Source organism: Eucyclogobius newberryi, unplaced genomic scaffold (genome assembly GCF_026437365.1).
Source record: "Eucyclogobius newberryi isolate DKJ021-1_F unplaced genomic scaffold, fEucNew1.0.hap1 SCAF_11, whole genome shotgun sequence".
Taxonomy (NCBI): Eukaryota; Metazoa; Chordata; class Actinopteri; order Gobiiformes; family Gobiidae; genus Eucyclogobius; species Eucyclogobius newberryi.
The window spans coordinates 28,535,361-28,560,278 of NW_027315735.1; the positions used below are offsets into that span (position 1 = coordinate 28,535,361).

At 40.5% G+C, this 24,918-nt stretch overlaps 1 protein-coding gene across 15 annotated transcripts in view; it reads left to right on the forward strand.

The window, feature by feature from the left end:
• tenm2a (teneurin transmembrane protein 2a) overlaps nucleotides 1-24,918 on the forward strand; it is a 308,508-nt gene that overhangs the window by 69,745 nt on the left and 213,845 nt on the right. The window contains exon 1 of one of the 15 annotated variants that reach the window (XM_072439832.1): nucleotides 13,686-14,408. The exons of 13 other annotated variants lie outside the window; for them this stretch is intronic. In XM_072439832.1, coding sequence (XP_072295933.1) covers nucleotides 14,360-14,408 — 49 coding nt within the window. In that variant the 5' untranslated portion in view covers nucleotides 13,686-14,359. Of the gene's footprint in view, nucleotides 1-13,685; nucleotides 14,409-24,918 lie in introns of those variants that run through there. One more of the 15 variants, XM_072439833.1, reaches the window with a different exon arrangement.

The window sequence follows — 24,918 nt, forward strand, 5'->3', positions numbered from 1 at the left end:
TGAATGATTGATATTGGTCAGGTCACTGTTTTAATGATGCGCCTTAATGACCTACTTTCTGGTCATTTGCATACAAGGAATGCCCCATTTCAATATTTACTTTTTCTTTCTGTCATCAGCACGCCCTTATTCTTAGCATTCCATGTGAGAACTAGGGCACTGGGCATATGCTCTCAACAGAAGATGAAGCAACCACACTGACATGAATCGGTAACAAGCTTTATAAAAAGATATTTCTATTTCCTCCAGTCCTATTTGAAACATACAGCAGGACTACCATTAAAATCTTATGAAATATAGCGTAAGAGGAGAGCTGGGGTCACCGAATTGACCGAGAATGGAAGGAAAACTAGGCAGTAACTAGGCAGACAGATAAAATTAAATCCAAACACTGCTTGGAACCTAATTATCAAGTGTATAAAACCTCAATTTAATTCTATGCAACACGTAAGTAGCTGAAAAGTGGCTCTGTAATCCAATATACTAAGGACCCTCGAGTATTAAAATAGAACAAGACTATTTCAATAGTTCGTAATGCGTATATTAAAGCTTGTTTATTAAAGTCCCTGCAAAAAAACACAACACTGAAATACAAATATTAATACTTGTAAGAACAGAGAGATTTTTAAAGAAAAATGGGTTTGGGGGTTTGGTGTCATTTTGATGGATAGATATAGTGAGTGGTCCCTCCCAGAAGTAAAATGTATAAAAATAAGATTGTACTTGTCCCTTGGCACTCCTTCTCTCAGCCCATTTATCCAATCACAAATCTCTTCTCGATCTTCCTTGAACCTCTGACTTCCCCTTTCGATATAAATGTAATATTTTAAGTTTTTTTTCTTCCCTGACCATCCCAATGGACTTTATCTTGATGGGTCTCAGCCATGGACAAGTTTCTTCACAGCGCTGATCCCAGAAGACACACTTAAACTGAAACTTTGACTGTTCAGTAAAAAACTATATTTACACAGAGGAATGCTGCATAGGGACTTTTTATTCATTTTATCTCAGCTTGTTATACATTTGTGTAGCTTGTAACATCCTGACGCATTTGTGATAGTGCTCTTTGAGGGACACTTATACGAGGCATCTAGAGACGGACTTATTGTCCGAGTGTCTCTAATGCTCGACAAGGCGAAGTGCATTGAGACCTGCACAACAGGGAACAGACACTTCCATAAGTGCTCTGATATTTTCTTATCCTTTTAACCTTGGGAAAAACAAACAAAGAAAAATATATGTTTTCTGGAAATACATATTAAAGATGGCATAAATACTTTCAAAACTTGAAAGGATGATACTTTACTTGAATTTATTTTTTTACTATTATCATTATTTTTTTTTGCGTTCCAAGCACTTAAAATCTATCTTTAAATTCAGTTTTTAATACTGTACTTAAGTCGAATTGAGTTGAAGTAAAATGTACTTTTCATTTGGTTTGTGGGGTTGTTTGTAGCACAATCTTTGTGGCAATCTGACGAAAGGTTTTGAGTTCACATATTGGCTTTGAGCAAAAATATACTTTAATCTAATGACTATTATATACGTTTATGTTATAGACACATTTTGACTACTTTTGACCAATAGAAAGGTTGAATATTACATTTTGGTCCTAATGTATCAACATTGGTTTATCTGTTGTTATTAGCTAAAAACATCTTTAGAAATATTTAGTGTAAAGTCCTCCAGTTAACTTTTGCATTGGTTTCAAATGCCAAATTGTTTATAGACATTCCAATTGTCCTTAGAAACAGTCCTCTTCTAACTTCTCTCCAGGTCTCTCGCCCATTCATCTTCTGTCCTCTCCAATATCTATCACACTCTCTCACTCATTAACCACGCCCCCTTCGCCGTCCCTAACCATTCCTCCTGGTCTCTCCGGAGAGGAAAAACAAACAGCTGTCAGGGTCAAGCTCGCTGATGAATTCCTAATGACTTTGAAGGGCAGAGGGGCCGACACTCTTGCTCACTCCCAGAGAAGGGGAGGCCGGCTGCAGAAGGTGCGCAGATGCATGTAAACAAGCACAGAAACAACATTACGCCTATGTGGCCCTGTGGATCACTATCATACTGTAATTAAATGTTAAACCAACCAATTTAGTTGAATAACCATTTGAGCCACACGTTATTTCAAATCCTCCCCACACCTTGCTGTGGAAAGGAAAATATATACTTTAATATCTGCATTGGATCCATGTTCAAATACATATATTTTTAGGAGTTGTCTTGTTGTATCTAACCCAGTGTGAGAAACTAACTGTGTGCATCACCGATCAGATCAAAGCAGGGAAACTGTCTTAAATAAATTGTCTTTGTTTCATTCATGTCATTTAAAGGAGACTTTATGCCAAACCTGCTTGCCAATGCCCGAACTCGTCAGCTCTCAGAAGCTAAGCAGGGCCTGGTCAGTACTTGAATGGGAGACCACTGGAACACCGTGCAGGTTCCACAATGGGGCGCTAGAGAAAATTTTGTATTTAGCTTCATTCATGATGTATGTATGATGAATATTGTTTAGTAAGTTGTCTCCCCTCTGAGCCTCATAAACTCCTGGTTCCACATTTCTGTTTTGTGACGTCAAAGGTAGAGCTCTGAGATGTTTTGTGCTTTTTTTAAGTCCGTCAATCATCAATCATCACCAGACTAGTTCTACTATCAAATTGCATTCATTACAACTGCTTGCCTGCTTTAACATGTCAGTGGAAAGCTAGGTTTGTGTGTCGGCCCTTTGTAATTCCCTCTACCACCAGTAGATGGATATCCAGCTCAATTCTTGACATGGGAAACGCCGGACTATTAAAAGCCCACATTACTAAATAAATATATTATTTTACGTTCTAAAACATGAGATGCTAAAGCAGAGGTGCTAAAATGCATGTTTCAAGGACAAAAATCATACAACTAACGCATAAAAATTGTTCTTTAAAACCTGTATGGTATCTTTACTGTCCACTGTCAAAGTGATGATCCCCCTTATGCGGCTGTTAATCATACATGTGTCAGAGAGGTTTCCCTCCACCTATAGTGACTAAGCCCTTTGAACATAATGAATAGATTGAAAGCTATCGTTCGCTCTGATTTATTAGGTGGGAGTCAAGTCATTTCTAAAGTCCCTCTTTCTTGTGACACCACTAGTCAATTTTCTCCACCGTGTACCATCGTGCCACCTCATAGCTCCATATTCAGCGTGTGCCAGGTTAGGGTTGATTCAATTAATCATTTTTCATCTTATCAATCATATCTACAGCACTTCACTGCATCTGGCGCTAGCCTTAAGTCCACTTGCTATCACTCCGTCTGCCATGATCAATCACTGCCCAATCAGAGAAGCCTTTACATTATTTAGTGAAAGCCAAGTTTTAATCAGACTTTGAGATCGCTCTTAATTCTTTTGTCCCTGTTTGCTTCTGTAAAAGGATCGATAAATGTCCGATCTCCAAACTTTTAATTAATAAACAAGCCTTGCTTCTGTTTGCTGTAGCCGCGCACAGCTAATCCGCCTACAGAAGGCAAATCAAATTAAAAGAAAAACAAACTAAAGTAAGCTATGTCTACACTCTCTGATCTAGGCCAGTGATTTTTGAATTGAACTGCAGGTAGCAATGCTGATTCACAGTCTTTTTCTCGTGTCTGGTAGACTTTGTTGACCCATAACACGGGTCTTCTGCATTTTGACCCATCTTTCAGTAGCACTATAGCGCTCTGGAGCAGTGGGAGACAAAAGTACAGCGACCACCAAACCATTTCAAGATCCTGAGACAAGTTCACGATCAGGAGAACCTACAGACAGAGGATTAACCGTGCGTGTTAGGTTGGAGGAGGGACAAGAATCAAATCCATGAATCCTTAATTACTGCCTAGTCTTGGTTGAGTCGGCTGCTTGCCAGTTCATGGTCTGTGTCAGGAGGGTGTTAGGCTGTTGGGAGGAACGTAAAACGCAGGGGAGTGCACAACATTGAAAATATCCAAATTCAGTGATAGGTTAAGTTATAAAAATTTGATTGAGTCATAATTTCACTGGGGCTTCACTGAGGACTGGGGCTTGTACAACTCAATGGGAGATTTACTGTTTTATGACCTTAAATATTGAACCTTATCTTTATTCGTTCGAGATCGTCTCCAAAAACGTGTCATTTTAATCTCATGGCTTTAAGTCTGTTCATTTGATAACAATCACATATATTTATAGTTGAATAAAGGGACCAATTTCTGAGGCTATTGTGAAAATGTCTCCCTTTTGTTTATTTATGCTGACGGAGAAGACAGTATTAAATATATATTAACCGTAAACTGGGTCAGCAATCTGCAATCTGACAATTAAACTGCAATTTTCACCACACAACTTGCAAGTGCAAATATGTCTAGATCTGTTTTGGATAAGTTCATTTTATTCATGGTTATTTATGAGTGTATTTGTAAGAACCACCAATCCATAGTGTTCAAAGCTGATTCTTTCTTCTTATTAGGTCACATAAAAAGAGACATGTCGGATCACACCTTCTATTAAAATGCATGTATGTGTGTCTGCGTCTCCAGTGACCACTTGTGATGGTATCTCTCTGTCTCACTCTATATGCAAATAAATAGGCTCCAGTAATGGGATAAACTGGTGGTTCACTGCCGCTTTATCTCAACTTCTTACATTAACTAGTGAGGGATTCATTTAAGGTGGAGTTGGTCCTTCCGAGGCACTGTTGTTAAACCGTGTCATTAATTTTTATAGACCTTATGCTGAAGTGATGATTAGATTAAACTTCTAGTACCCATGCTTTCACAGATAATATTTGAGTGTTTTTTTTTTTATATTTATTTAAAAATATGCTGCCTATGTGTCTTTGAAGAGCAAACTACACAAGGTCATACATTTATTATTACAACTGTCTTGACGAGCCTAGTTTTTTATCATGTCTGTTAAGTTGAAAGTATGGCATGCATAAAAAAAAGTCAATGAAATATCAAAAGTTAGTCATTTTAATAGTTTAAGCAGTAACACATCTTCAGTAGTTTCACCAGCACTGCATGTAATATTTAAGGTTTGACAGATCCTAGGTTCTTCTTCAACACCTATCACGTTACAACTTTTAATTCAAACCACTTTGATGTATGACTCGAGTCAATACAAAAGCAGCAGACAGTTGCATTCACTTTTTACCCACACATAAAAAAAAAAACTTGTAGTTGCGTCTCGCCAAGTGCGTTTCCACAGCGGCTGACGAAATCCAATTCAAGACTTTGTGGTGTGTTCATGTGTGTCTATTGGGCTCTTTCCCATCTTTGGCATTGAGATCAGAGGAAGTGTGCACCTATATGTATGTGTGTATGTGTGTGTGTGTGCGTGCGTGCGTGCGTGTGTGTGTGTGTGTGTGTGTACGAGTGAAAGAGAGAGAGGGATGAAAATGAGATGGGGCTCTGAGACGTTTGATGTCGAAGAACGGCGTCTGCTGTCTGTCTGCCAACTGCCAGCCCTCTATCACCAGCCCAACACATGGCATCGTCTCCGCCATGTTTGTGTGTTGTGTGCGAGTGGCCTGATTAGCAACTCGGCTACGTAACGCTACGTCTACAAAGCAGTTACACACATAATACACTCGTATGTAGCAAACGCAGAAAACATACAAACGCAGGGATGACATGTGTGATTTTTACGGGGGCGGCCGGGTAATCCATCATGGTTCAACACTCTCTCTCTCTTTCTCATCCCACAGCGACAGTCTTTAGAGATGGATCCTCCACGGGGTCAAGAGCCCTCAAAGCTAATTGTTAGCTTACGCATGTGTGGTTACATGACTGTGGTGAAGATGTACTTGGTAAATATAGGTCACTTTTTTCAAACTGGAGTTACTGAATCCATTACAGTGCCAAGCTCATTTGCGGTACAGAAATGTTATTCTCCCATATTTCTTTCCATGCTGTCACGTCAAATAAATCCGGGTCAGTATATCCTTAAAAAAAGCGAATTACTGTATATTAGCGCACAATTATTGAATGAACTTGAACAAAGTATGAAGAGTGTTTACCCAGTGATATTAAGCCTTGAATCTTATGAGGAAATCATCTATCTACCATATCAGTAGCTACAAATAAAAGTAAAGGGACAATTAGAAGAAGTGAAAAACCTGACAAAAAACGACAATACAATTTGAAGTGAATAAATGCAAGTAGAACCCAATTGAACCGTCTGGTGACATTGACTTGTGTCTGTTTTGGGGATTTGACTTTAATAGGCGAATTTACATCCGTGTACGTCTTTATCGGCTCTGCCTGTCTGCGCTCATCCTTTATTGTTATTTTGTGAACGCTTGTCGCTTGTTTGGCATCTGGAACAAGTGCCACGTGGCGCCATTTATCACAGCCAGTTCAAGCCTGTGCCTTAATAATGCACTATTCACCGCTGTATAATGAAGGTGTTGAAATGCTGGCTTTTTTGTTGGTGTATGTTACAAAACAAAGGTTGAAAATTATTATTTATTTTGGTTGCAAATTGAAGAGAGAAACGAGAGCTCCGTATTTACACACACTGATTGGAAACTGAGCTTGACAGGATGGAGAGGCCGCTCTTGTGGAGAAACACGACCATAAAACTGTCCACAAAAGTTTGTTTGTTGGTCTATAGTGAGGAGACAGATGTGACGAGACTGCAAATAGGATTAAATTTGTAAAATATTCAGCTTGTTGTGATTGAGCAATGATGTGATTGGCCCAATTATGATGCTAGTAATTGCATTGCGCTACACTATTGATTGGGTACGAATTGTTGTGTCAGTTGAAATGAAATGCAGTTTGTTTAAAAGGTTATCTACTTTTCTGGCTTTTATGTGAGGAGGGCAGAAAAGGCTTGCAGGACAATAGAGACCTCCATGACAACGGGCAGAGAATTCACGTCACTGGAATTTAAAATGAGCGATTAACATTGAGATGGCATCTACTTTACTTTCATATAAAGGCTGCTTGGCAACATGGCACGCTGCCCTTACCACAAAAAGATTTAGAACAACACAAACATAGTTAAATATAATTGATATGCTGTGGCTTTGCCTGTCTCACAGTTATTTGTATCAGGATCAGTGTAATCCCTCATTTATCCAGGAAAAGAATTGATCTGGACATTTTCAATCTGGTGTCCATTCTACAGTATTCCTATTATTCTTCTAAATGAGCAATCCCTCAGTTACTAGTGCAAAAACACTGATTAAATGTAAGCTAGGTATGTCTTGTGCCATTCTGTGGAGCATCTGTGGCGGACCATCCAACAGAAACGTTAATTTGTGTGTCTTTCAAGAGTTGCTTGTCCCCATTGTGATAATAGCCTGTCTGACCATTTTAGATAAATTATGTATTTGTATTTTTAGATATTTTGAAGCTACACTGTTTCACTTTTGGCTCAAACTGAACATCAAATCATGTTTTTTCTCAATTCCTGTCAAAATATGTGCTTTGTTAACCAGATTCTAGCTGTGCACACTTTCACTCTGTTACCAATTTTATCTTGACTGTGCCAAAAAGTCAAGTTTAATTATGTATTATCAGTTTCTGTTTTGATACATTTTAACACTGATAATCCCTGCCTGGTACTGACACAGCAATAGGTCACCAAACCTGTCAATCAATCGTTATCTAATTTCTTACTGTAGCTCTCTTAAGTGTATAATCTAAGTGATGTTCTTGGTCAAATAGTAGGTTTGAGTAATCGTAGATGTAAAGGTCAAGTCGTGAGGTTGAGGCCTGAGGGAACAGTGTGTAAGCGTGACTTCGCAGTGAACCAGGCGATAACCTTCTCCACTCCTCGCTCCTCTTGGCTTCCTATTGCACCAAATCACTTATTTTTGGCACATCATAAAACATACCCCATCTGTGTGCGCCTCCATATCTCCGTCTAGTCAAACAGTTAAATGAGCACACAGGCTATTTGATGTAGACATGTGTGGGAGATTATCAAAATTTGAACTTGCCAAAATCAAAGAACAGTTTGAGTCTGGCAGCGAGTGGCAATTTTTAAAGCTGATAATATGTGAGCCATGAGACCACATGTGAAGTTTTAATGTTTAAGTGAACAAAATGGGTGTTTTTGTGTGATGTCAAGAGGTGCTCGCTGGAAGTCTGCATACTAAACTAATGTTACTGAGCCATGTTCCAGTGCGTGAAACACTTAATGCTAATTTATATCTCTTAAAAGAAGGAATTCTTTCATGCGTGAATGTGCATAGTGTAACTTTATAGGTGGAGGGTCTGCTACCTGCTTATCACAAGGGAATTGTTTTAATTTACCAGGAAGGTTCCACCGCATGGCCATTCATGTCTGTCTTGCATCATTAGTTTAATGCCATATTGTGGAGCATTCCAGACAAAACAATATTATTTGTATGGACACATCCAGGTGGCAGACCCTCCACCAGTAAAATGTAATTGTTGTAATAGCAAAAATGTATCCGGTTTATTCCCACTGACCACCCAACTTTGAATTACTTTTTGGGGAGGCACAGTTGCAATCATATAGTTATTTTGTCATCAATATTTACAATGTTCTATCAAAACTGCAATGTTATTTTTACCGTCCTGTTCACTGAAAACCCTCGCTCGTATCATCAGCGCTAATGCATGTGTGGCTGGCTTTGTTTTTCCATTGTAGTTAAATTCAACAGTGTGAAAAACCCCCAAAGTCACTTTTGGGGAAAGAAAAACATCTGCTAAATGGTCACATCTCGCTCTCTGAACCGTGCCGGCTGCAGTGTTGGGCTCCTCTACCTGGTGTGTGTAGTGCTGAAACCCCGGCCCCGCCTCCCTCCAGCCCGCCTCCAACCCCTTTTCTGCCCCCCTCTCCCAATGTCCTGTCTCTGAAGAGCTATGACCATTAAGCAGCTGTTCACTTCTAAAGCCACAGAAAAATGGGGAGAATGCAAATGAGTGTCGGTATGCGCCAAAACTTCTCCATAGGGATACACTGTTGGGCCAAGCGCACACATACATGCTATAGGCTCATGGTTTTGGCCCATAGACACTGCATGTATGCTCTGATACTGACACTATGCTCATGTGAAGCTGGGTTAGACTCCATTATGTAGTGCAAGGATCCTCCTGAGTATCAAATGATCTTTCTGTAAGTACATTTTGACTCCAATTGGAATTCACCCTGTTTTAGAGCATAATGCATCCAGTTAAATAGACTCATGGTACAGATAGTACTTCTCAGACTGGTTGGGCGCAGTGTCATTCCACATGTGTTCATTTTGACCCACTTTTTTGTAGAAATTATTTGGAAACATTAATAAATAACACATTTAGTTGGACAAAAAGTATGCTAGGCTTTAATGGTGTCAAGCTTTTTTGTACCAGTACTGGATCACTCGTGGAAGAATGACAGATTACACCAACCAGTTACGCTATTAAAACTTGACTGTGACCATATTTAGGTCCCAACCCACCAGGTGTGAACAACTGATCTAATCCCCCCATATTAGTTTGTGTTGAAGTCAGATTAATAATGAATTGAATGTGGTTTACAAAGAGAAAGGCTTTATTTCATATAGCCCCGTGTTTCTCTGTCCGTGGTGCTGAAATTGAAGTGAACAGAAACAACCGCGAGAGTGCTATGTATTTAGGATTTCTATTGTATTATTTGATGCAAGAAACGCCAAGCAAAGCAAACCTGATCTCCCCGGACTTGAATAAGTGTTATGGTGTCAACAAAAATGGCTGAATGAGAACGGATCTGTCGACAACAAAACAGCATAAAGGCGTGTAGGTTTTTGTTAAAAGGGGCTCAACGGCAGTGATGTGCTGCTCTCAGATCCTTGCACTTCTCCCTGAGATGTGATTAGCGTATGGCAGAGTCAGCCGCTGGGTAATGAGAATATATGGTGAAAGCTATAAAGCATTTGATGTTATTTTTTCCCCCCTGACCTAGTCTTATTTTTGCTCCGATTTTGCGCCAGAGACACAAGTCATTCTTTGCCCCAAGGCTAAAAGATTTTTTTTTCTGTGGTGTCTTTGGTGCATGCAGGTACTTGTCTGTTCTCTCCTTCTGTTCCTTTCCTAATAAGAGTTTAACCTTATTAATCACATTAGCGTTGTAAGGGTGGGTTTGGTGACACCCGCGCATGCTTGGACTGGAGCACAGACGCAAACTAAGGCAGGCGCATACAGGCTGAGGCATGTCAATGTGTCATTAGTTAATAGCTCATTAGCACATGGTGATTAATTACTCTGGCAGGGGTGCGGGGATGACAAGGATGGGGGCCTAGGAGAAGCGGGGAGTGAAGGACCTGGGAGAAAACAGTGCTGCTGTGGGAGTTGGAACAGACGATGGTGAAAAAAAAAAACGGTCACTGCCTCCCACTCTTGCAGCAATATTGATTCCGGATGGCTCGAACATGCATGCATCCTTGGCGCGCGTTCGTACTCTCTTGTGCGCGCTCGTACTCTCTGCTGGTGCACGGCGGCCGCTCAAGCCCCCATTTTCTCCGTGAGGTGTTTTGCTGGGCTGTGTTTTTTCCTGTGTCTCGCGGGGATCAGCTGTAAAGGTTAACTAGTCTTTTCTTAAGCTTTCAGCCTCATGACAAATGACCGTGTTCAACCCATGGGGGCACCTTATAGCACACCTTCTCTCTCCATCTATTCCCCGCTCTTCCTCTCCTCCTTCTCCTTCCCTCGCTTTTTCCCCATCTGCAGTTCAGCTCGGGAGGCAGGAGGAGCAGGAAGATGTAGGAGGTACAAGAAATATAAAAATAACACTCTTGAAGGGGCTGTATGCGGTATCTTTCTGCATTCAAATGTTTTCAATTATCCTGAAATGTCATTAGAGTATTTAGGAGAGCAACAAAAAAGGTGGTTAGTGCACTGTATGTTACTTTAATAAATAGTTAGGATTAGGGTTTTCTTTTTTAGCTTGAGCTTCTTTCAGCGTTTGCCAATTCTAAATGATAGAAACATGGTAGAAAGTTGGGGGACATTTTGGCATTGCAATATCTCTTGTCTTTCATGTGAGCAAAATTAGTTGCCAAAAGAAACATTTCTTGTTCTGTCCATGCTTTTCCATTGCAGAGTGGTTAGCCTCACTGCAAGGACATGCTCTTGAGTAACCCAAACAGATTGATATCATGTAGAAAATAAACCAACAGGCTTCAGCTTCCCATTCCTCAAAATCATTTCACTTTTCTGAATGCCACGACTAAATAAGGCCCTTTCAAATTGACACTTTTATCATGATGACTAGTTCACCCTTTACAAGACTTGATATTGACATATACGTGTAAAAGAGAGTCTTGGCACATAAGCATAAATGGCCTTAATACGCAAAGGTTTTAATAATCTTTTATACAATCCTGCGTACCTTCACCTTCCACTTTGTGACCTTTCCTTCCGATATTTGCTTTCGTACGTCCTTCTTCCCCTTTTCTTCCTCCTACCTGTCATGTCTTCCAATGCAGGTTTGAATAGGAGCCAGCGAGTGAATCCACTGGTCCTCCCAACCTATATGCCTTAATAAATACGGTTATACAGATATGCCAAGTCTAATGATTCTGAATGGCGTTGATAAATAACCGCTATGAGAAAATGTATAACTTTTTTGGTGTCACACGTGTGCACATTTACATGGGTTTGTGTGTGTATGTGTGCATGATGGAGCATTACAACGTGTTGTCAAGAAAGCAATTTGTTCCTGTCTCAGATGGGTTTTTTATCATGACAAATCGACGTGCACCTCATATAGGAATCTGCCGTCTCTGCCCGCACTCCTGCTGATTCTACCACCGGCCGCACTTTCAACTTTAATATGATCAAGTCATAGCCACGACGTTTGGTAGACCCCTCCCCCCTTATGGTACACGGTAAATCCTTTGACCAAAACATGTGTGCGCAATGTGTTGAAGACTAAGATGAGATAAGAGAGTCTAACAGCAGGAGGATCTATGCAAGAAACCCAAAAGGCTATTATTGAAAAGGGCAACTAAATATCAGGGACAGCCACAAAATTTCAAAGCATTTGTATTATGGTTACAAAGATCTTTGCCCAAAAGCTTTATTTTTGCTTTCTTCAGACATTAACCAAACCATGATGTACGATTACTCCCAAGGGCGTACCTAGGCCCTAAGTAACTGTCATATCTTGGTAACTTAACATTGCACTAATACAAATATACCAACAATAGTAAGGAATGTGATTTTATGTATATATTTTTCCTTCCATATTCACATCTCTACTTAAAGCCACTTATTCTCTGATACTCTGTCGTATCAGGAACATTGACGGTTACTTGATATAAGCCATCCTAAAAGAAGACATTATGTGCAACAGTATACATTATTCGTCCTATTTTATGCTGCACATACTATTATATCACCTGTATTAGAATGCTTCCGCTCCATTGTGTTGCTGCTCTCATTTCGGCGTGATAGATGGCGCAGACGAATGTCACATGAAGTGTTGGAAAATGAGCCTGACAGTGGCCCTCTGGAGTGCTGCCTCGGCTTTGGCCTTTACCCCTCTCACCCCTCCTCTCTCTGTCTCCCCCATGTCCCTCCTCTCCACAACACACACCTACTTTTGTCCTACCTACTGTAGCTCCTCGCACAACCGCAATTTCTGCTACCTGCTCTTCAATACAGATAAGTGTATTGTTCTGTACGGACTCTTTGATCAATGTCTACTTGGATTTCTGTGTCATCATTCTTCTCTCGCTTGCGGTACAAAGACCGTACGATTTGAATTATGTAACAGAGAAAGAAATGCAGCCCGACGTTGTGGGCTATCTGAAATATATACCTTAAATATTATCCCTCTTAGTCATCTGGTTCAGTTTTAAGTGAATGCATAATAATGTTAAAGCAGTCTTGACATGCCTGCATACTAATGTGATGAATTTAAATCAGTGAGTGGAAAAGGCTGATGATAAAATCTTGCTATGTAAATTTCCCTTCATTCTATAATATGAGGACAGCCTTGGTACTGGTTGTACATGACAATTTGTCTGCCCTCTGCTGGGCACTGCCAGACCTCCACTCACCTGGTAACCCTCATTTTCTTTTGGATAAAAATGTTTCACAGCCATGGAATTTTGCTTTCCGTAGCCAAACACCAAACTTAAAAGGTATGTGAGCCACTGCTTGCCCTCAGCCTGTCTGTTACAATAAAGAAAAATCTCTAAATAACCTCGGACAGGTTTTGTGTTTTCAATGGGTGAATTTTGCTTTTGCGGTTGCTTGTCCTTGCCGCAGTTTTGACATTGCTCTTTTTTAGCATGGTTACATTGATGCGAGCGCACTCATGTGAGATTTGACATATTACTGGCTGCAGTGTCCTATGCCCTTACCTTCTCCCTCATTACACTCTTCTCTTCTCACCACGCTGCATCCTTATTTTACCTCCTTGTCTCCTCCTCCTATTCTCTACCATATTTTTTTCCCTCCCCCTTCATGTCCTCTCTTTCTCTTTTCCTTCTGCCACCTGTTCCCTTGGGTCCCCCCACATTATGTTTGGCGCTATAGCACATCCACTTGATTCTGTCACTTGTTTCATTTTTCAAACTGTGGATTTTTATTTCATTGACCTCATTCTACAAACCTATATTTTCCCTAGTTTTTCCCCCTTTTTGCCACCACTTCTCTCATCCCCTGTTCCTCTCACTGTCTGCTTATTTGCCGCCGCCGTCATCCCTCGCCTCCCCCTCCCCACCCTCCATCTCAACCGCGCGCCGGAGGAGAGATAGAGTGGGCAAGCGAGAGAGAGGAGGGGGAGTGAGGAGAGAGATAGTGCATGTGCTGCTGTTGTATCCAGTGTGCTCTCAGTCTCAGCTGTGAGCGTTTCGAGGATGGAGTCGCGATCACAGCTTTGCCACGCTTGGCTCAAAGGCACTTTATTTGGCTCTCTCTCTCGTCTCACCCTGTCCGCCCGCTCTCCTATGCCATCGCTTGCCATGATGTGTGCCGGATCAAGCGTGAAAGAGGACTGAGGACTTTGAACAGAGGGAGAGAAAAGAACCCGCCGGTGTCTTGAATAAAAATAAAAGAAGAGAAGAAGGAGGAGGAGGAGAGAGGAAAGCCAGCACTTACAAAGCTCAGTGTTGCTTTCGTTTTTTTTAGCATTGCCTTTGCCGCACGTGCGCCTGTGGCTCCTGCTTCTGCGCTCCGCTCCAGATTGTGATTCCCGGGAGAAGACGCACGCTCGCACAAAGCAAGAAGCGGTGGCAGCAGAAAGCAACCAAGGACGTGAAGAAAGCACGAAAAAAGGACTTAGTAAGGAGAGAGGAGAGAGACTAGGAGGCAAAACATTGAGAATCAGGAAAGAAGGACTCTTAAGGGAGTGGAGAGGAGAGGAGAGAGGAGGATTGGAGACACGGGAAGACACAGAGTCAAGTACGGAGCCATGCATCATTCAGGCACGGGAAGAGCCAAGACCCTCTCGCACGAGACAGGTAAGACCCAGTGTTACTTCTGTATCGCACGGACCTATTGTCTATTCAAAACAATAATAGCGAGCCAACTCAAGCGTGGTCACATTGGACAGGGGTCTTAAATAATTTCACATGATTTCAGCTTATAAATTTTGGATTTGAGTGCTCTGAGGAATGTAGGTTAGTCCACTGGATGTATATGTGTGTATGGGGTGTACATGGGAATGCAAGCGAGCCAGTTGCGGCAGTGATCAAACGGCATACATCTGAATAGGACTTGACTTTGATGTGCGCTTGAAGTTATGACTGCTGTCCTCCTAAGCCATCCGCCACCGCTCCTCTCTCCGTAGTCTGCCTGTGTGTCAGTGTTTGCCTTAGTAATTCAGTTCAGCCCTTAGCTTTTTGAGTATGCCAATTGATGGTAATTAGGGTGATTGACAGGTAGATGATGACGGTAAAATAGGGAGGAAATAAATGAAAAAATATCTGGGGCCCACAGGTTGACTTGTTCCACTTGAATCTGTAATTTATTCATGTGTGTGTTCCTTAATATTTACAAGGTTATTTGTCGGTATTTGCCTTTCAAATTTCACCCTGATGAATTGATTGAATATTTAGATGCAGCGCTGGTTATCATTTGGAAATCAAAGTGGCCTGATGTGTTTCATGTTTGAACAGCAGGGGTGATCCTCCTCATCAATAGTTTCCCAGACGAATCTTTCAAAAGTCAGCATCTTTTGAAGGTATTTACCTGTATGCATGCAGTATAATAGTTGTTTGATTGCCTCGTGGGTGTGAGGGGACTGCTAGCACTCGTCAGGCTAATCAAACAGCACCCACTGACAATCACAACGTGGCACAACCTCCTCTTTCTCGACACATCTGCCTGCTATCTGAACAAACAACTTATCTGTTTTGCGTGTACAAGCCAGGACAGGTGTACAATGTTCGCGATGTCTTTAAAGAGATAAAAGCAACATTGTGTGGAGGAAATAAAGACCTTCCTCACTCAACATTCATCATTCGCCCACATTTGATTCACAGCCATCCCAACACTTCCCCACACGCACATCTGTTCCACGGATAGGGCCCAGCGGTGGATAAATGCTCCCTTTCTGATTGCCGCCGCCGATGGGATGTGATTGGCATGGCAGAGCCGTTGCCATAGTGACTAATTAGGAGGGTCCTGATTGGTGGTGGTTGGCGGGGTTGCTTTATGAAGACAGACGACAGATCGGCGGTGCACTTCCTGTATCGTGTGCATCAGGACAGCGAGCGGTGGGGGCGGATCCTCATTGGTCGATGCGTGGGACCCCCTGCCACGAGAGACAGACACGGGCACCCGGCGAGACAAGACAGGCCTCAGATGCCACCAAACAGAGTAATGCAGGGGCTGGAAACGTGTCGTGTAGCAAAGTGGGACGAAAATCCAAAAATGTAGTTACTGCTGTTTTAGTCGATTATGGATGAGAGTTTAGCGGAGGCATGCGAAAGGTTTCAAATGGGTAAAACAACTTATTTATGTTCTAATTCTGTGAAGTTGTATAATTTGAAATGTTTCGACTTTGATAAATTACAAGAATGATGTAATGTGACAAGAAAATAAGCAAAAAGTAAAGAGAGCGCGCAGCTTCGAGATATTATTTTGCAATTACTTTAAGTTTTATTCCTTTTTCATTTATGTAATAATAACAATACAGAAACAACAATTTAAGTCGCTAATGTTGCATTCTCACGTACTTGCACATTCACCCCATCAAAATTGGGATTAAACCCGGACTAAGCACAAAACTAACCCTTGAATAGATCAGGACAAAACAAAGACTAGAATCAGGACTAAAATGTGCTTAATTTAGGACCAAATAATGACAAGTGTGAACGCACCATGATAAATTCACCTAATTTTAAATGCAATTAAAATGTGCAATCTAAGTTTTAGCACCTGAACACAATAAGGACACAACAGAAAAGGCCTGTTCATGATTATGTTCTAGCGTATTTCACCGGCAGACCCCACACATCGTATAAACACACATCATGTCATGACTAAAGTGACTGTCGACTCCTAAAATAGGTTAATACAATGTAGTCATTATCTTATCTACACCTACTGTCACTGTAAACACTGTTAATTCCCACACTAATGGCTAAATTAGCATCGCGGAGCACTCATTCAAATGCCACTCTTTGTATGTGATGACAAACACACTGTGGATCAGCCATAGGGCAAGTCAGGGAGAAATAGGTGTGATCACGTCCATCTGTGACACCCAGACGGTGACACCACCCCCTTTTTTCAGACCACACTGCCAAAACTGCGGATCAGGACAGGTGCGCAAAGTGTCTCTCATACCAAATAAAGACCACTTTAATGACAACAAATGTGACTTTGATTTTCAGCAATTAAAATGTTAAAGAGAGCAAAGTGTGGCAGCAATTGTGTGTTCGGCTAAGTCTTTTGTTTTCATTGTATTGAAGTTCTGACAGTTCAAAGCGGTTTTCCATAATAATAGGAGAGAAGTAGCTGTATTTTACTTTATGTGTCATTAAAAACAATGCATTTCTTGGCTGCTGGTCACTTAACAAGATAATTATGTTATGTAACCATAGCTACACTTCTGAGATTTCACACAGCCAGTTGAAGAAAACGTTATTTTATACATTCAGAACACCAACCAGCCACGAACAACGCTATTTAACAAAAGGTGATACATTATTTGAAGACATTTTAGTTAGTTTTTATTTAAGTAATAAGAAACATTCTGAAACCGTGAAATAAACAAGCTTAAAGTAAACCTGTCTAACCCGTTATTATTCATTTTTCCCGACATCAATTATATTTAAAAAGCGTAAATTATAGTGTATAAAAAAAATACCTTTACCCTGACTTGTCCTTCTACGCGAGTGCTATTCTTTTTTAATTGAGTACAATATTGTCTGCTGTACTTTGTTCTCCGGCATATTCATGTATCTAGTTTATAGGGGGAAAACTGCACTGCTGTGTCGCATCGAAGTGATCACAGATTTAGGATAACACATTGTCAGACATCATTAAAAAACATGTAGAGATCAGAGGGGCTGTGAGCTTTCCCCTCTGCTCCTCTCCTCCATCCGTCCTGCCTGTCTCTCTGAGTCAAGCACCAGCTCCACCTAATGGCCTCTGCCGGTACTGAATCACACACACACACTCTTGACACTGACTGACACACACACACACACACACACACACACACACGCGCTTTGATTAAAATGACTGGGTCCCATTGCAGGAAGGACCGGCCGCTGTAGTCGGAAAACCGCTGTGATAATGGCGGTGATTTTGGGTCGGATGTGATTTTATTGGACTGTTGGTCTCACACACAGGGGGAAAAGGGGAGCAGGCTGGAGCAGGTGGGGGGGTTTGGGGGGCTGGGAAATAGGGGAAAAGGGTGATTGGAAAAGGCAGAGGGGGAGAGGAGTGGAGAAAACTGTAATTGAAGAAGATGTTTTTTGTCACTGCTGAACAAATAAGCATGTGCAGGAACAGATGGTAATAAAGTTCTGTTTGTAGACACGCATACACAAATTCACACACACACACACACACACACACACACAATAAGATGGGAATGTAAGGTACTGGGCTTCGAATCATTAAGATGTACATCAAAGTGTCCATCAAACACACAACAGCAAAAGAGAAAACAAAAATAAAGCGAAGGTTTTAATGTGTTATTTGTCACATTTGCCTCGCTGTGAGTTGAATTGCATGTTGATTTGGAGCATTTTAGTTGTCGATGTCTTGATGCGACTCTTCTTCTTTATATTTATTGTATACTGGCTTGACACTTGCATAAATACTTGTGTGGACAGTAAAGCGAAATGTAAAAAAATACCAATATTTTTATACCGATATACCAATAAGAAAACCTTTGCATATGTGGTGGCATTTGTAGTAATTACATGTTTCTGTGCTGAATCATTTGCGTTTATATTAGTGCTTTTTAGTTAAAAAAGAAAAAGGTTTGTCTCTGAAGCTTTCATACGCTGGTCAGTCGAGCATATCTCCCTTTTCCTCAGTGCCTTGTCCATCTGTCATATTTCGCTGTCACCTTTCCTCTTCCCGGCTTCGTTCCACTCCCTCCGTCCCTCACCGTCTACATCTCGGCCCCTTTTTACGTTCATTTTAGGGAAATTAGTTCTCTCTGCTCTTCATATTTCAATGTGTTTATACGGAATCTAATCTCAAATCAGATTTCCTGTGTGGATTCCGTTGCGTTTTGGTGTGAAGCATGTTGGAGTGCGATATACATTATGGAATTCACACTACTGCTTTTTCTTTTCTCCCCCACACCTTCTGGAGCTTGTTTTGTCCTCACAGCTCAAGGTCAGACGGAAGATTGCTTTTAGCCCCCTGTGTCCCCTCCGCTGATGCGACGGGCTTTATTGTCGGGACGCGGCTCGTTGGGACGCCTGTGCATTTGGGTGTAATGACACAGGCTTTGAATCAAAGGGAGGAGCTGGAGGAGGCAGGGCTGCAATGGCAATTTATGATGAAGGGAACTCCTATAGTCATTTTCCCCTCCACATAAAAGAACAAACGCTTTATTCGATGATTGGAAAAAAAAAAGTTGTGTTCATTAAATACGCTGAAATAAAAGCAGTTTCTATCTCGGAGGATATTATTTCTTTATTTAACTTAAACATAAAAACACTTTTTTAACAGTTTTGGAAAATCGTTATTCCTCTTAATTTGCAGCCATTTTTATATTATTATTATTATGTTTTTGGTTGGGAGAATGCATGTTAATTAACACGCCACATTGTTGCTATGAGCTCATTTTCATCCGCTGTCCCACATTTACCCACATTTACTCTCATTCATACTCGAGCGCACATGGACACTTGAGGCAAGGCGGGTGAAGTGTCTTGCCCAAGAACACAATAAAAGTATGCACTTCTGCCTCCCCTCTATGTATTGGCTTTTTATCATAATAACTTGTAAAACTTGGTAAAATTAACATTGCATTTATTCCTTTTTTACAGTTTTGTTTTTATTGTTTTATTGTATTGTCACTTTCTGTCCAGCACATTAGAAATTGTTTGTGAAATGTGCTATATAAATACAATGGATTGGTTTGAATCAGTTCATAGCACAGCTTGTTCCAGACCCAAGCTACAACAAATAAGACAATTTCAGACCAAAACTGTCCAAAACTCAATGAGATCAATCATCGGAGAAGCCTTTTGTCAGTTTTAAAAGCTGTTTATCTGTAAGTCTGAATGAGGAGTGTGTGAGTGAGAAAGGGAAGGCTGCCTGTTGTGTTTTGCATTATTTACTCTGTCCAGCTGCTGATTAGGTAAGCGCTGGTGCGTCACTGCCATTGAAAACACGCTGCAGCGCTTTGAGTTTGAGGAAATGAAGGAAAATCATTGCAGTTAACTCAGCCAACATCCGAATTATTGAACAAAAAAAGGAATTCCACTGACACATTTGCATCTGTAAATATTTAATGCATGTATTGAATTCTGTGCTGCATAGAGCATGTGTTTGGTTTTTGTACGGACGGTTGGAGGTATTAATTTTCTCAGTGGTGATTTGGGTGAGTAAAGGGCTGGCAGGCAAACTGGTGTTCCCAGCGTGCTTTTGGGCGCTGGTGTGTGTGTGTGTGTGTATGTGTCTCTCTGTGTGTGTGTGTGTGTATGTGTGTGTGTGTGTGTGTGTGTGTGCGTGTGTGTGTGTGTGTGTATGTGTGTGTGTGTGTGTGTGTGTGTGCGTGTGTGTGTGTGTATGTGTGTGTGTGTGTGTGTGTGCGTGTGTGTGTGTGTATGTGTGTGTGTGTGTGTGTGTGTGTGTGCGTGTGTGTGTGTGTGTGTGTGTGTGTGTGTGTGTATGTGTGTGTGTGTGTGTGTGTGGTGGGCCTGATCAGTGAGCTGGCTGCTTTTCTGCTTGACTAGCCTGGCTGCTCATCCATCTGTACCATCTGCATGTGGCTCTGCCATGTGTGTCACCTAAACCCAACGACACAAGCCTATCTGACCACAAGCGCACCTGACCAGACATTGTTTCCTTTTAAAACAGCAATTTGTATTGTTTCTTATCCAGGACTGATATTAGAAATCAAATCAACAGATTTGTGTAATAATTCTATTGAATATTGGAAATATTAAGCATTTTATTCCAATCATTACTTAACAGTGGCATCTACAATAGTACAATGTACTAACTTGCTTAAGGAAAGAAAAAGGAAAGGAAATAGTCATAGTCTTTTTAGCCTCTGCAGAGCCTGAGAATGTCAGTGTGTTAGACTTTGCAATGAACTGCAATCTATATGTACCTTACTTCACACAGAAAAATCTGCTGCAGCGTACACATATATTCATTTTAAAAAGTGTGAAAGGAGCTCCAAAAAAAACTTGACTAAAAAACTTGTCAACTGCTTGAATAAAAATAGCTAATTTCTTGTGGTAACTCATGTTGAGAAAAGCTCCAAAAAAAACTCTGCTAATACTACCATATTGTTTTCAAATTGCAATATTGTTTTGATATATTCAGGCCTGAACAAGAGAACCAAACCCATTACTACATTCTACATGAAGCAAATGAATGTGTATTTTTAATCACCACGTCCACCCCTCACTGCCCAGCCATTGTACTCCTATCTGCAACATCCTCTGCTTTCATTCAAAAACCTCATTTATAACACCAAAACAAAAACATTGCAGTTAATTTCAGCCCCTTCATCAAGTGGATATTAATTCCAGAACTAATATTCTTTTAGAGGCAAATCCATTAGCCCTATTCTTTTTAATTTTCCTCAAAGCACGGGGCCATCACATCCTCAATCAGCGTCGTGTGGGAAGCAGTGTTCTCCCATTTGTTAGCCATGCAACGCTAGCGTACTAAGTGATCGATCCGTGCCGCGGCTAACTATGTGACAGATGAAAGTGTCACAATTACAGTCATAGCGAAGTGACAAATTGATGGGAGTGTTAGCGGCGAAGAGGAGTTTTTGTCTTGGAGGTGCCATCGTTCTTGCACAAAGCCTCATTATACCTTCTGGGCCGACAGGAGTGACTCATGGTGTCATCACGCCGTTGTTTGTAAACTTCAAATCCGACTAACCATACTAAAATACATCCGTCACGATAAATGTATGGAAGGCACGGGTTTGCTGTCTATGTGCTATAAAGAAAAGCACATTTTTTACTTTTTTTAAGGTGTGCTCTGTAACTTTTTCTGGTTGAGGTGTTTACTTTATCCCTTGAGATGTAATTCCTTTGTCTTTAAAATGTTCCATCTTGCATTTATTCTATGACAGCTGTTATTGCTCAAAAATACCTTGAAAAGCATACCTTCTTACTGTGAGCGGTGTCGCCTCTCCAGAGATCTGACCTGCAACTTGGCCTATAGCGACGCCATCTGGATGTTTCATTGACATAAATAGGTTTCATGCCATACTTTGGACCAATCAAGGCAAAGCAAGAACATCCCCATGGAGACAAACATAAAAGTTACACTTAAAAAATTGTACTTATAACTTGTTTTTTGAGCACTCCAAATGTTAACAAGAAATGTGACCCTTTTTGAACAGTGTTAAATGAAAAATAACATAGTGAGAGAGAGTTTTTATTGTTTAGGTTGGATCATATGTGCCTTAATTTCATTGGATCGTGTTCAGTTTTTTTGCATTTCTCTGTTTGGTTTTATTAATATAAAAACAGAAAAATAATCAAATATGTTTTTATTATCATTATGGTATCGAAATCTGTATCAAAATCACATTTAAGATTTCAGAATTGTGACAACTCTACTCTAAACTGAAGTAGAAACATGATTTTACAGTAACAGTACAAGTCTGGCCTAAGTTGTAGTCTGAGTAGTAGAAGTATTGATAGCCGTAGTTGTAGTTCTAGTTGTAGGAATACTTTATACTCCTTCAAGTAGCAACGGATACTTTTAAAACCAATATTTCTTGGCAGTAGAGGTACATCCTGTGAGTATTCCTCCCACCCTTGTGCATGCCGCTGTACACGTTTCCTGTTAATATCCTTCTCCCCAAAGCTCTGGCTCCATTCGTCTGAACTCTTCACCCACACTTTTGTTCTCACACTCACAAACCCCTCCTCAAGTCGGACTGATTAAAATAAAAGAGGAGAGTCTACCTTTCCTCGGGCCCAGACTCTGAGTCACTGCCTTCTGCTTTCATGTCGCCACACTTGAGAAACCAAATTAAGGAAAGGGCTGAGAGGCACTTTTTGGGAGATTTTTCCATCTTGGTGCTGTTGAAACACTTGCATTCGGTCCAGGGCCATGAAAAGTGTAGGTTGAAAAATGTAAATAGTTTTGTTGCTTCCCATGCATGCTCGGATTTGTCATAAGTTTCACATCAGAAGCCTTTCTTTTCCATTTTATTCTTGAAACTGTTGACTTTTATGTTTATAACCCTTTTTTTCTGCAGGTTAGATTAGGGGTTTCTATCTGGTGGGTGGAGATTATTGGGGAACGTTGAATGTTTAGGTCAGAAATAGCTCATTTTGTGATTAAATATTGTTTTCCTAACGTGATATTGAGACTTTTGAATACTGTAATTGAAGTCAATTAAGACATTTTCTTAATTGATTGTCTTGAAGTGTTGGTTACAAAAAAGTAGTCCTATAAATGCATTAATCAAGAAAGTTTTGTTGTTTCTACAGAATCTCCAAACTGTTTATTAGACAAGTGTGAACAGCACCTAACCATTATGCATCTAGAGCAGAAGTTGTAGCTGGGATGCTTTTGCAGAAGTGGGTCAGAGAGGGGATTATTGCATAATTTCATAAAATGAGTCAGCTGTATGAACACATCGATATTCATCAGCCATTTGTCGTCTAACAGCTTTGGTGCCATACTTTTTATACTCAAAAACGCCAGAGATGTCCACAATGCTCCTTCCACGTAATATGCTGCGAGATGATTGAATTCGATGACAATTTTACTCTATTTTGACAGACTTCTGATTAAAGGAGCATGTCACTTTTCTGGTGGAAGGAACGCCACTCGATGTGATGTTATTAGTTTATCTGAAACGTTCTCAAATATGGCTCCTCTATCTGGCATCAATTTAATCATATATATGCTTTTTTAGTGGCAGAAATACCTTGAATAGATGTATTCTTAATGTGAGCAATGTCTCCTCTCATCACCTGCTTGTTTCCATGGACATAGATTAATATAATGTCATACTTTGGAGCCTTCCAGACACCCAATAACCTCTGACTGCCGAAAAATGTGTAAATTATGACATTTTTAGCCAAAGTGTGGCTCAGTATATTCACTTGATTTGGTCAATGGCTGATTTCAAATGCTTAAAAGTTAGTATTTAGTTTTATCGACTACCATAAGTTATATAACAAATTGCTTCTTGATCAAATTCTAGGATAAATACTGTATAGGTTTAGTACAATTGTGGTTGAGTCAGTATTTTCTGTGATTGGGGGCAGAGTGACCTTGCCTTGGGGACATTGACAAAGTGAAATAGCCTTTTTTACATTCCGATGTGTTTGTTATACTAATGGCCAATGCTTAAGGGGATGATGAGGTTATATGGTCCGTGCAATGGGGCAGTGGGGGCAGCGAAATGATCTCATCCATCATAACCAATCACCTGTGTCCAAAGTGTGGCCCACGGGTCAATCACAACCCGAATTTGAAATAAAGTGTACTATTTATTACTGTCATTGAGAGTAACTGATTCGTACCGGCTATTAATATTGGTCAATGAGGTGTTAGGAGAGCAGGTTTCGATAGGCGTGTTGAGGGAAAAAATAGCTTGCAAATGAAATTGTCATCATCATGGCAGGTTTTCATTACGTCTTGATTGACACGAGGCTCTTGGGAAATTTTCCTGCCTGTCCCCAGCCTTAGGTCCAACTGCTTTAGACTCCTGTGACCAATAAGTGTCACGTATTTGTCAGAGACCAATATGCAGCGATTACAGGAATGCCATTTCTGTTTTAAACGTGATCAAGTCGTGTAAAGTGCGTCTAAGGAGAGAATAAGTGTGAATGTTGTTGGTTTCAACTCTTGTCGGTTCAACTGCCTTTCAGGTGAATGCATGAATAAATTAATCTAGAAATGTTGAGTTTTAGTAGTGAATCCCCTAAACATAGCTGCTGGTTAGCACTCTACTCTAGCAAAGTCTAGCAGAAGTTTAATAAATGAGATTGAAAAAAATTGGATCAAATGTAGCTTCCTTTTGTTAAATTATGTGCTCTAAAGTACATTTAATATATTTTGAAGCACGATATATTGCTACAGAAGATATCACGAGAAACAATAATATTGAAACCACTTTATGCTACTGACAGCCATAAAGCAGAAAACTTTTTATAAATGTACAATAAAGTGGTAAAAGTTCCTTTATATCACAAAAAAATATGAAAATCTCCCCTTTATTGCAAAGAAAATGTACAAACGATTAAAATATATAGTTCAATCTGTTATTTATTTAAGTTGATATTGTAATTATTGGGATTCTTTCTGTGAGCAACATTGCCTCTCCACAGAACT